General features: G+C 36.0%; 1 protein-coding gene across 1 annotated transcript in view; it reads right to left on the bottom strand.

The window, feature by feature from the left end:
- The window catches only part of LOC150076907 (uncharacterized), a 153,295-nt gene that overhangs the window by 80,359 nt on the left and 59,408 nt on the right, over nt 1–13,528 (bottom strand). Inside the window, exon 7 of the mRNA XM_090385727.1 lies at nt 5,461–5,644. Within this exon, the coding sequence (XP_090241853.1) occupies nt 5,461–5,644 (184 nt within the window). The remainder of the gene's footprint in view (nt 1–5,460; nt 5,645–13,528) is intronic.

Genomic DNA, 13,528 nt, shown 5'->3' on the forward strand with positions numbered 1-13,528 from the left:
GTTAACTTAGTAATTTTTATTACTTAATTAACAGAAAAATCAAGAAAAATAACATTTTAAAATGTTGGAATTAAAGTTTTACTTCAAAAATAAACATAGTATTTTAATTTATTTCCCTATACGTCATTTTGACTTTTTGTAGTATTTTTGGTGTGTATTGAGAGAGGTGGTAAACTCAGGGACCGCCCCGGGCGGCAAAAGCCCTAGCTACAGTACAGCTCTAATACTATATAAGCTTGCTTTCTTGCATCATTTGTCATCACTACCACTACTATTACTACTACTACTACTAATAATAATAATAATAATTATTATTATAATTATTATTATAAAATGTAACACCCACAGATTGCATCAGGGAAAATTAGTTGGCCAAAACTACCAGCTGCAGACTAGTAAAAAGATCGAAGCCATGACAAGGGGGAGAGACCTAGAATACCTGGGAATGAATGCAGGCTCACCAGTTAGAGCACAAGGAGATCAAAGCCTGCCTGACCGAAAAATACCATCAGAGACTCAGAAGCCTGCTCAAAACAAAGCGGAACAGAGGGAACACAGTTAAAGCCATAAACATCTATGCGTCCCAGTGCTAACATACTCCTTCATAAATTGGACCAACACTGAGCTGGAGGATATCAAGGGAAAGAGAGAGAGAGAGAGAGAGAGAGAAGGACAATGATGAACAAGCACTGCCAACACCACCCGAAGACAGCCTTGGAGAGACTCACAACAGCTTGGAAAGCAGGATGGGGCTTTGTAGACCTCATCGAAGAATTACTTCCAGGAAAACACAACCCCACACTACTAGGCCATAAGGAAGACAGACAAGCAGCTTACCCTGCTCAACCTATGCAAGGAGACTCCTCACATCCAGACCAAACAAACAAAGATAGAAAGATGGGCAAAGAAGACACATTCAGTCCATGGTAAACTCTACAATGACCTCCATCAAGACTACATAGAGAAAAATGACTTCCAATGCATGGCTCATGAGCAGGACGCTCTTCTTGAAGATTGAAGGATTCATGCTCATCATCCAAAAACAGGTAATCAACACCAGGAACTACAGAAAATACACCACCAAGGATCCTGGAGTGACAATAGATGACATATGTCAATGATGAAACCTGGCTTCAGAAACAATACAATGCATCTCCACAGGATGCAGGGTGATCACCCATAGACACAACCAGGTAGCCAGGATAATACATCAGAAACTAGTGAGAAAATACCGGTCGATGAAAGAGTGTGTATTGTATTACAAGTAAGAACCCTAGGCCATACTAGAGACTCCGACCCACAAGCTGTACTGGGACCACACAATAATAATGGACAAGACAATCCTGCACAACAGACCGGACATAACCCTTGTCGACAAGAAGGAAAAGGCTACCTATCTAATCGATATAGCAGTGCCCCAACAACATGGGAAACCTCCAGAAAACCCACAAGAAAAAGATCAGGAAGTAGACGGACTTAAGTCAGGAGATCAAAGAGATGTGGCATATGCAACAAGCTAGCACCCCCAATCATCGAGTCAACCACCGGTATGGTGCCAAAAACCCTACACAAGAGCATAGCAGCAATAGGTCTCCCAGATAACACTTACAAGGAAATCCAGAAAGTCGCAATCCTGAACATCAGAGAGTTCCTCAACCAACAGTAATACCAGACATAACAACCACTCTGAGGTACAAGTACCTATCATGTGGCAGAACCCCCCCCATAAGGTAGAGTAATATAATAATAATAATAATAATAATAATAATAAAGCTGATATCCCAAACACCTGCAGAATAGTAAAAGTTCCTTGACCAACAGTAATAATAACATTAACCAGACACAACCAACTCCCCCCTAGGCACTTGGTACGATACCTGTATTGGGTTGAAAAAAAACTTATAAAAGAGAAAATGTTTTTATAATAATATGCCCCTTGTGACTGTCAGACCTTTCTGAAGGTAATCACACTAGTAACACTCCATCAGCATCCCAATGCCATCAACAAACCCAGCAAAGTACAGATCAATCACGTCTCCCAACAATGAACAAGATCCTGGCCAGCTGCATAACTAAGAAGATATAAGACCAATTGGAGAGACAGAACATCATGGTTGAACAGCAGAAGGGATGTGAGCAGAGGATGCAAGGAGCAATTGACCACTGATGCTGCAGTTATGAAGCAAGCCAATAAAGCACCACAACCTATACACAGCTGTTTGTTTGTTTGTTATTTGGTTTTTAGGAGCATTAGCAACTAATGCCATATTGCTCCGGTAATATGCGGTGGTCATTCCCTGACCTTTCCGCATCCTCCGTATTTGGTGGTGACGGGCTTGAACCCTGGTCTAATCAAGAAGCATGTGCTACACACTGCTGCTCCTTCCCACCTGGCTACGCAGGTGCCCCTATGTGATCAACAACCACAAGGCCTTCGATTGCATGCCCCATAGCTGGCTTATAGACACACTGAAGATCTATAAAGTCAACCCAACACTAATACACTTCCTAGAAACAACCATGGCAAAATGGAGGCAAGGTTGAAAACATCATGATCGGACCGATACCCATCAGAAGAGGAATCTTTCAAGGAGATGCACTGATCTCACTATGGTTCTGTCTAAAACCTCAATCTACTGTCCACCATGCTCAATAACAGCAAGTATGAGTATACCCTAAAAGAAGAGGGGGGGGAATAACCTGTACACCCTCTCTTACCTGATGTACGTGGATGACATCAAACTGTGTGCTGCAATCGAGAATCAACTTCAACAGCTACTTAAAATCACCAAAGAGTTCAGCACTGACATCAGGATGTAATTTGCCTGGACAAAAGCAAGACCCATGGAATGCACCAAGAGAATCCAGTCAGACAAAACTACCAGCTGAAGACCAGTTAAGAGATTGAAGCCATGACAGAGGGATAGACATACAAATATCTGAGGATGATGCAGGCCCACCAGTTAGAACACAAGGAGATCAAGACCCACCTGAATAAGAAATACCATCAGAGACTGAGAAGCCTGATAAAATCAAAGCTGAATGTCGGAAACATGGTCACAGCCATAAAAACTTACAGAGTCCCAGTACTAACGTACTCCTTTGGAATCATACACTGGACCAACACTAGGCTGGAGGAGTCATGAGACTGACCAGAATAATGATGATCAAGAGCCGCCAACACACCAGAGTCGACCATCGAGAGACTGACCATAGCCCATAAAGGAGGAGGAGGGAGGGGACTAACTGATCTTACTGAACAAGAGAAGAAGGCGATTAAAAACCTGCATGTCACTTCCAGGAAAACACAGCACCAATCTTCCATGCTATAAGATAGACAAATGGCACACAACACTCAACCTCAATAAGGAGACCAGACTGACACACACACAGAAGAAACAAAAACAGAAATATGAGAGAAGACAACTCTCCGTGGCAGACACTACAATGATCTCCACGAAGACTACATACATACGATGGCTTCCAAACACTTGGCTCACAAACAGAAGACTCTTCCCTGAGACCAAAGGATTTATGCTGGTTATCCAAGACCAGGTAGTCAACACCAGGAACTACAGGAAATACATCACCAACAACCCAGAAGTAACAGATGACACATGTTGACAATGCCATCTGGCTCCAGAAACAATCCAGCACATCACAGCAGGATGCAGTGTGATCACCCAGATGGATTACATTCACAGACACGACCAGATGGCCAGGATAACACACCAAATGCTAGCTCAAAAATACCAGTTGATCAAAGAAAGTTTACTGTATTACAAGTATGAGCCTCAGGCCACACTAAAGACTTCTACTCACAGACTATAGTGGGACTGTGCCATAATAATGGTCCTACACAACCAACCAGACATAACCCTCATCGACAAGAAGGAAATGGCTACCTACCTGATCAACATAGTGGTGCCAACACCTTTTCCCAAAAAGAAAAAGATCAGGAAGTACTCAGACCTAAGACAGGAATTCAAAGATATGTGGCATGTGGAACTAGTAATGATCATCCCGATCATTGTGTCAACCACCAGCATGGTGCCAAACAGCCTCCATAAAAACCTAGCAACAATGCTCCTCCCAGAGAACACCTATATGGAATTCCAGAAAGCAATTAGTGAACAAATGTAAGATTACAGGAGAGTTCCTCAACTAACAGTAACAATAATAACCAGACACAACCAACCACCCCATGCACTTGGTATCAGTACCCGTCATGAGGCAGAAAATATCTCACAAAGGAGAAAAAGGGTTTTTTTTTTTTTCTTTTTTTCTTTTTTTTTTATAATAATATGCCCCTTGTGACCGTCTGGCATTTCGGAAGGTAACTCCACTAGTAACACTCCATCGGCATCCCAAAAAATCAATGCCATCATCTTGTCAGCAGAAGGGATCAACTTGACTTTCTTTGGAGGGGAGAAGAGTTGTTTCCACTACTTGGACTGCTGCTTTGTCTCCGGCTGAAAGTAATGGACCCACATCTCATCCATGGTTATAAATCTTGCAAGGAAATTTGCTGGATCTGCTTGAAAATGATGCAAATGTTCACCTGAACTTAAGGTGTTGACAGCGTGCATGATCTGGTGATGCACGCTGTCAACTGTCATTCATTAATCACTCATCAAGTGATTAATGAATGACAGTTTTGTCCAATGCTAGTGTCTTGGGAATCTCTTCTGAACATGCATATCACATAATAACAGTGTGATGGACACTGCAGGTCTTCCACAGTGTGGTTTATCTTTCAGGATCTCCTGTCCTCATTTAATTCTGCCCACTTCTTAACCATGGAATAGGAAGGGGAATGTTGTAACCATATCTTCATGAATTGCCTTTGGCATTAGTCCTTTTTTTCTCAAATATGGGATGGCTGCAGTGATTGATTTTGCCCATCTTTCCTCATTCACACAAATTTGTTGACTTCAGGACCTGTAATTAAAAAGAGACATTAAATGAAACTGCATGAAACTTAGTGAGTTACTATTCTAAATATAGAAATTTTTAACAGTGTACTACCACTACTCTTTCATGCTTGGGCCACAAACTTTTCAAATCCCTCTCATATTCTAAAAGAAATATATAGTAATATCACATTTGCCTCAAAATGTAAAGGAAATTGTAGTTGCTTTCTACCATTTTATGGAACTTAAATGTGGTATACTTAATTCCAAATACTCTTCTTCAAGGTAATACGAATCAAGGATGTTTAATATCAGTAAAGTTGGAAGGTGAGGTATGAAATTGTTTATGGCATGTAGATGAGACAAGATATAGAAGTATCCAACTAAATTAATTTGGTTCCCTTTTCTTCCTGTTTGATCAACTGAAAACAAATTAACAATTTCAATTACACAGTTGTACAATTTCATTTACATAGCTGAATCTATTATGAAATAATCACCAATAACTACAGGATTAATAAAATAATATTTATAACAGTTTATTTACCTCCAGGTCCCAATCTTCCTCTGTACACCAACACAGGATTACCTCCACAATGTTGTTGTTGAATAACAATCTCCTGCTTTCTATCACTCCAGTCACCTAATAACCAAGGCACTCTTTTTCCATGATAAAAGAGAGTTACTTGACAGCGAGGCTGGTAATTTTTCCTGTTTTTTCTTGAAATATGCTGTAAAGTTGTTAATATCAAATTAATATTAACAACTTTATTTTCTTAATGGTATGTAAGCATTCAAGCTAGTATGACTACAGCTTTAAAGTTATACCCTAATTCTAATATATTCACACTCTGTGAGCTATCTCTCTAGTTAACAGAAAACACGTAGCACCTTCAGTTGTCATAATCTCCTTCCCTTTAATAACTGCTACCTCTGTCCTCATCATCCAACATACATCCCAGTGATCACAACTTGCTAATGGTTCCTGTACTGTCAGTCCTATGATATTATCTGGTCTGTGGGTGATGATCAATCACATATAGAATATTCGTGCCCCAATATTCCCTAACATGCTAATATAAATAACAATCATCTAAGTCACTGTTTTCCAAACTTACAATAATCATGTACCCCTTTTGAGAGTTTAGTCTTACCAGCATATCCCCCCCCCTCTCAGCTGAAGATAATTTGTGAGTAGTTTTAATCATAATATTTTATTGGGACCAGAGCAAATACAATACAATATATGGTATTCATTCATTAACATATAATAAAAGCTATACACATATACTATACAGAGAAATAATAATAATAATAAAAATCACAAACATTCTGACAGGATAGCATAGATATATATATGGTGGATTCGTACCAGTCTGAAATTAAAGTACATATATGTTTGCTAGTGAAGAAAGCACGTCTTTAATACTTACTATTTTGGTATCGAAATTGAAACTGGTATTAAAATGTATAAATTTAAAGGAAGATTAAATTGTTACATACCAAGCACTGTTTTTAACATTTTACATGGCAACTTTCACTGAGTAAGAAAGGATCACCAGCATTCTAAAATTAACCCAGTTACTGTTCATACATGCAACACAGTAGAGTTCATTTGCAGAAAGGGGAGACAACAAGCAGTAAATAAACAGCATAATTAACATGTGATTACTTCCCACAGATGTCCGGTAAAACGTTGCTCGGATCACTACATGTAAACAACACACACAAACACACAGTGAGCTAATACACATATATCAGATCACTTAAGAGTGTATTCCAATGAAATTAGATGAAAGAAGAAAAAAAAGAAAAGAAAACTCAAAATATGACAGATTATATAGTTCTACCATCTTTTATGATTTAATCAAATGAAATTGTGATTATAATAAGAGAAGAATTTTATACACTATAATGTATAAAGGGTTAACAAGTTTTGATTCAATAAAATGGCTGATTCAATTAACCAGTGATTCTTTTTTATTAAGCGAGACCCGCTGTACTAAATTTCATTGAATTGTTTACTGCAGATAAAAAACTATGATAAAGTAAGATAAAAAAATTCTGCCATGTATCCTTTAAAACCCTTTCACATACCCCTAGGGGTATGCATACCACACTTTGAGAAACACTGATCTAGGTGACTGAACATTAGTTTCCCATGGTGACTTTCCCTTCCATTCATTCTGATCAATTAGAGGCAAACTGAAATTACCCATAACAAGAATCCACACTTGCATGTAGAGGCTCTCATTATAATCTTCAGAACCTTCTGTTCTGCAGATTACGCTAATCTCATTATACCTTTGCTTTCAACTAACTCACACAGATTCTACATTAGCATGAATGAATTCTGGATCTGAGAAAGCTTTTGTCACATTCACTGCTTTTGATAAGAAGCATGACCCCATCCCTTCTATCTTCCCTATCCTTCCTAATACATACCATAGTGAAACTCCTCCTCTATTTCTGGGTAGTACCATGTTTCCATTAGACCTATTATGTCAGCATTACTTGTCTTAATCAGGAGTTGAATTCATGCATTTTATTGATAATACTCCTAACTTTACTGTATACATAGTTACTATCCTAACATACCCCTTAAAGTAATTTAAGCTTACTTCCCTAGCATTAGCTTCCTGCTCATTTAAAACATCACTACTCTCAAGACATCTTGCCAATATCAGCTGTTGTGGCAACAAACAAGAATTCTTCAGATTTGTGCAAACATTACTTTGACCCATATTATAGATAAAAGTGTATCGATATTATTCTGTTTCTATCTAGCAGTTCTAGATAGAAACAAGATAGAACTAGCAGTTCCCCTGAACCCTTAAGGTAAACTCAGCGATACTGGCAAAAACCCTTGCACTACCTTTGTTCAAATGTATCTCATCTCTATCAAATAGATTCCATCTACCTCCAGGTGTAAGCCATGCCATTAAAATTTTTCCCCCAAAACCTTTGTAGAGCCCTCAAGTCTTGAGTTATATATAGTTCCTACTATCGTGCCTGAATAGAACTGTAGACACGTAGACATTCCGACTAACTCACAGCATTTTTTCAGCATGGTCCTACATTTATCCAACAAATCATCAGTCTATGAGTGCTTAATATCACTAGTCCCCACATGAATAATAGTGTTCTCTTTACTCCTCACTTTAAAATCTGACAATCTGTTATTCATGTGTGTGTGGAGAGTAAAGAGAGAATTATTATTCATGTGTCCCTAATGAATAATAATGCTCTCTTTACTCCCCAGTTTAAAATCTGACAATCTGTTAGTGACATCATTAATTGTTACTCCTAGCAGACATACTCTAGTTCTAGTCCACATATCCTTATTACAAAAAATGTTATTCATTTTCCTGACAATGGAATCCCCTAATAAAACTAAATCCTTTTGAACCAGGGCAGTATGCACTTGATTATTACGTTCTTGAGCCAGAATCAGGGATACAACACTTGGCAAATTACCAGAATCTTGAGTCCCCATTGAGTGAAGTTACACTTGTCTCTTAGGGAAAGCACCTGTTTTCTTCTGTGACTTAAATTACTCTAATAATGCACCATGTTTTAATCTGAGATCAGTATAATTAGATGAAATCACAGATGTATCAAATAATGCTAATTTGCTTGCATTCATTTGGTATGAATTTGAGGTTAAAATTTTTTAAGATTTACTATCCTGCCATTCACCGTCAACACAAATTACTACCGTATTTAAAAATTTGAAGTATTTAAAAATTTGGATGAATTTATATTAATGAATAAAACTCAATGGTACTATTGTGTAACAATAAATACAGATGGAGCTGGTGCTATGCAAGAAAATATATCAGACTTGTGTGCAGATAAAAACACTCATACCAACAATTAAATGGTATCAATGCTGCATACACAGTATCATTAGCAGCCAGAAATATTGAAGACAATGCTGGAAGAAGGGATCAAAATTTCCAACTTTATTAAAGTTCATCCAATCAATTCCCAGTGAAGCAGAAGCAATAGACAGTGATCACAGGCAGTTTTTATTACATTCTAAAATAAACTATCTCAGAAAAGTACTTGCATATTATTTTTGAATTATGTAATAAAATAAGAATATTTTTAAGTCTTACATTTCAATTAACTAAGTATATAAACAATTTTACATGCTTAGTTGTGTTTACATATTTAGCTGATATTTTTATTTTAAATGAATTTCAAGCTTACAAGGTGAAATGATAAAAAAACTTTATGATGAAATCATTTTCAAAATCATATGTATAAATCATTTACAGTATTTAAAGATTTCCTTGAAATGTCCATTGATGAACTTACTGCCAAAAATAGAAATTCAATTTACAATAATTAAAAATAAACTTCCAGGATTATTTTCCCATTCCTGATTTTAGTAATACAGTAGACTCTCGATTTTCCAGGATAGATGGTAAAAAACAAATCCCGGATAATCGATTTCCCGGTTAATCCAAAAATACAGAAGTCCCCAACATACATAAGAGTTACATTCCAGGACTTCTTACTTCGTCGAGTTTTACGTAACTCGGGAATGACTAGTAACATATTGCTACTATATTATTATTGACAAATCTGAATTCAGTGCAATACCTTAATGTTTGGCCATTTTCATACATCCTTATTATTTTAATTTTCTGATCTAACTCGATCGCTTTCCTTTTCTTCATAGATTTACTAGAATTGCTGTCACTTATCTCTTAGTCGGCACCATGATAACAGTGAAAATGAAATTTTCTGTAAAGAACTTCACAGAGTTAAGGCAAAAACTCACTATTATCACCCCCCCACACGAGCTCACATTTTACTAAAGCACATTTCTGGAGGTAACTGCCACAAAACAATAAAACAATTTGCATTTTCTGTTTTATTGGGCATTTCTGTTAGCAAAATCTATTATAAACTGGTAGTAAACTCGATCTTATTGCATTTGTGATAATACCGATAGCTGGAATTCTGTGGGTTTTTAAGTTATTATGGTGAAGTGTGTGTGTGTGTGTGTATGTGTGTGTGTATGTGCGTGTGTGTGTGTGTGTGCGCGCGCGCGCGTGTGTGTGTGTGTGTCCCTCACTGAAATCTTTAGTCATATAAAAAAAAACCACAAATAATTGTAAGAATCCTCTTTTATTTCCTATTCTTTTGCTTGTTACAAATTGTCACTTGTACAATTTGTGTGGGCCGTGATCATCGTTATTGATTGCTTATTATTATTATTTTTTTGTTTTTTTTTAAATTTTACAATCCTAAAAATAAAAAATAAAAAAAAATTGAGTGAAAAAAAATATACGTAAATCTGTAGTTGTGTAAGTCGGGGACTTACTGTGTCGAAAAATGTTCAGCATCCTACTTAAAAAGTAGGTCGTTAGATAAAGGACTTACCACACACTACTCGTGTGTCCAATATGATGTTTCCCTTTATTTTTTACAGTGTCGCATATGGTTTGGTCACCAACATTATAACGGTTCTTTAGAGATTTAACGGATGCACCGTTTTCAAACTTTTGAATAATTTCAAGTCTTTGTTTAACTGAAAGCGCAACTCTTTTGTGTTTACCCATCATTTTCACGATTTCTAAACAAAAAAAAAATATTTACTATAAAAAAAATTTTGACATCCCTGAATGAAACAAAATATCTTTTTGCGGTGTGAGAGAACACAACAATCAACGCGACACACTAAAACAAACTAAACATTTGTCTTCTTTTTTTTTTGAGCAGCAGGTGTAAAGACAGCGGGGGTTGCAAGATAATAGGCACATTAATCTCCCAATGACGACTTATAACATCTCTTCCAGCTATTACTTGAATTTTTTATGATTTCTGGTTGTTTTTTTTTTTTTTTTTTTTTTTTAATTTGGAGTCTTGAAGAGTCCCAGTTAATCCAATCCCTGTAAATCGAGAGTCTGCTGCAATTAGATTAGATACCCATTGAATACAGTTTTGAATAACACAGAAATGATAACTTAATTTCAACAAGACAACCTTAAGCTATCATGTGATATCTCACTGAAACTGATTTTCAGTATTAATCTGATGTCTGATTATCCCTCATTATCAAAGCTTTGAAGTATTTAATGCCATGTTGTACTATAGTTATGTGAAAAGGTATTCTTTGCATCTATATAATAATTTACTTATGTACCTCTCTCTCTCTCTCTGTCCGAAATGCTCTTTGAGCTTGAATAACTCAAAGACTAAACAAGCTTTTGACCTGATTCCTTTTGCAATAGGTTTTATTTAGCAGTAAAACTGAGAAAAAAAAATAAAAATCCAAAATATTTTCTGACCAATTTTCCAATCCAAAGAACTGATTTAGCTCCCAGTGAAACTAACTTGCTATGCTTTGAAGAGAAAACACTTGTAATTTTTTTTAAAGAACAATATAATTATACATTTAAAAAATTATCAAAATGCATTTCAAGTCTGTCCCATTGACACCTTAACTAGCAGTGAAAGGAGCCAAGGGAAAGGTTTTTGTAATTACTTTGACATTAATCTTTACTTCTCTGAAAGTTTTAACAAAATATTCACCACTGGTATTCTAGTTATTACTAAAGTCAAAATACAGAAACAGATTTTCAAAAATATACAGCGAGTTGGACCTAAGACTGTCTTTCTTCTATTAAACTCAACATTAGTAATTTAGAGTTGGCAGAGCAATGCTGCTCTTAACATTAATTATTACTGTAAAGTGTAGTGAGAGTGGTCAGCAATGATAAAAACTGACCACTTTGATATTAACATAAAATTTGTCCTGGTTCATATATCATTATTTTTATTTCTTATAAATTAAGCTTTATGATTTAAATGAAACTTATTTTTAAAAAATTCCAGACAAAATCGTATTTAATTTACCTACTAATATCTCATATTAACAACAATATTATTAAATTCATCAATAAATTTTATATATTATTAAATTTTTAATCGAACTAAAAAAACTGTTGCATTTTGGAGATTTTCATGTTTTTTTAATGAAAAGGGAGTCCTCAGGTTACTGATGTTTGAGAAACACTGAGCTTACAAAGTGAAACAATAAATTTATATATAATAATGCAATTGTACTATTAGGAACATAGGAATTAACATAGCAATTCAAGAAAGAACTAGACAAATTATGCAGGAAAGCAAGCTTATACAGCATCAGACAAAAAAAAACCACCCTTTCCATATCACCTGTCCATCTCCTCTAACAGTTTGTCTAGTTCTTTCTCGAATTTATTAAAACTATCCATCTCTACAAAACCACACGGAAGTTTGTTCCAACAAAAAACTTTTTAAAAAAAAAAACACACCATCCCATTTCACCCATCTGGCCACTCCAAATGCTTGTCTAGTTCAGCCTTAAATTTATTTAAGCTATCAACTTCCAAACAACAGATGGAAGTCTGTTCCAGCAATCAACTACCCGCTGGCTAAAGGCAAACCTGCGCACATCTATTCTGCAAATGTCATTCCTCAATTTGAATCTATGCCCCCTCAGGCTCGTCATCTAAGCATGCAGAAGAATCTCATCAGCATTGAGCCTGTTCAAAACATTCAAAGCTTTATACACCTCAATAAGATCACCTTGCAGGTGCCTAGTCTCCAGATGCTGCAACTTGCACAACTTAAGCCTTTCTTCGTAAGTGTATTGTTGTTCTTCTTTGTACTCATTCTAGCAACTCTACATCATTCCTAAAATGAGGCTTCCAGACTTGTACGCAGTACTCAAGGTGTGACTTGACTATTGCCTCATACAAGGGGATAATCACCTCCTTGTCTCTGCTAGCAAAATTCTTATACAGGTGACCTCCGCTTAACGCTGATAATTCGTTCCAGAAAAACAGAGCGCTAAGTGAGTCTGCGCTAAGCGAGCGCTGCATTCCCATAAGGTAACATATGTATTTGTGAGTTGCGGTCGGTGCCATAGGATATTTCCTAATCAATAATAAATGGTAGTGAAAAGATGCACAAATGTCGGTCAAAATATTTAATATTCAAATATTTGCATATAAAATAATTCTGCATTACATACGTATATAATTATATGGTAACTACTTACGTATCAAAATTAAACTTAAAATTCCAATTAAAATCATGAATTTAATTGATCTAAATTGATTTAATTTAATTGATGAATTTAATCAAGAAAAATGTAACGATTTTGTAAATGTAACTCTTCCAAATAAACTAAAAGGGGTATTAATTTTAAATCTCCCACAGCATTACCACCCAACAATAAAGTCAATCAATCCTTCGCTGCTTTGAAACCTGGCATGTTAATGCCTAAAAGAAGTTTCAATATGAAACTTCTTTTAGGCATTCGTTTCCACAAAAGTCCTGCTTCATCTATGTTAAAAACTTGTTGAGAAGTATAACACATAATATTCCTCTTCAATAATTTAACAAGTTCTTTTTTGAAAGTTTCGGCTCCTTAATCTGCACTTGCAGCTTCTCCCTGGATTTTAAATCTATTCAACCAGCCCTTACTAGTTTTAAATGGTTCCACATTTTTTTTTTTAGGTGAGTTTTCTTCTGATCATCATATTGGCTAATCTCTCTATCTCTCTCTCTCTCTCTTTTTTTTTTTTTTTTTTTATAATATTTAACTTAAC

Source organism: Mastigoproctus giganteus, chromosome 12 (genome assembly GCF_048544385.1).
Source record: "Mastigoproctus giganteus isolate SK-2022 chromosome 12, ASM4854438v1, whole genome shotgun sequence".
NCBI lineage: Eukaryota > Metazoa > Arthropoda > Arachnida > Uropygi > Thelyphonidae > Mastigoproctus > Mastigoproctus giganteus.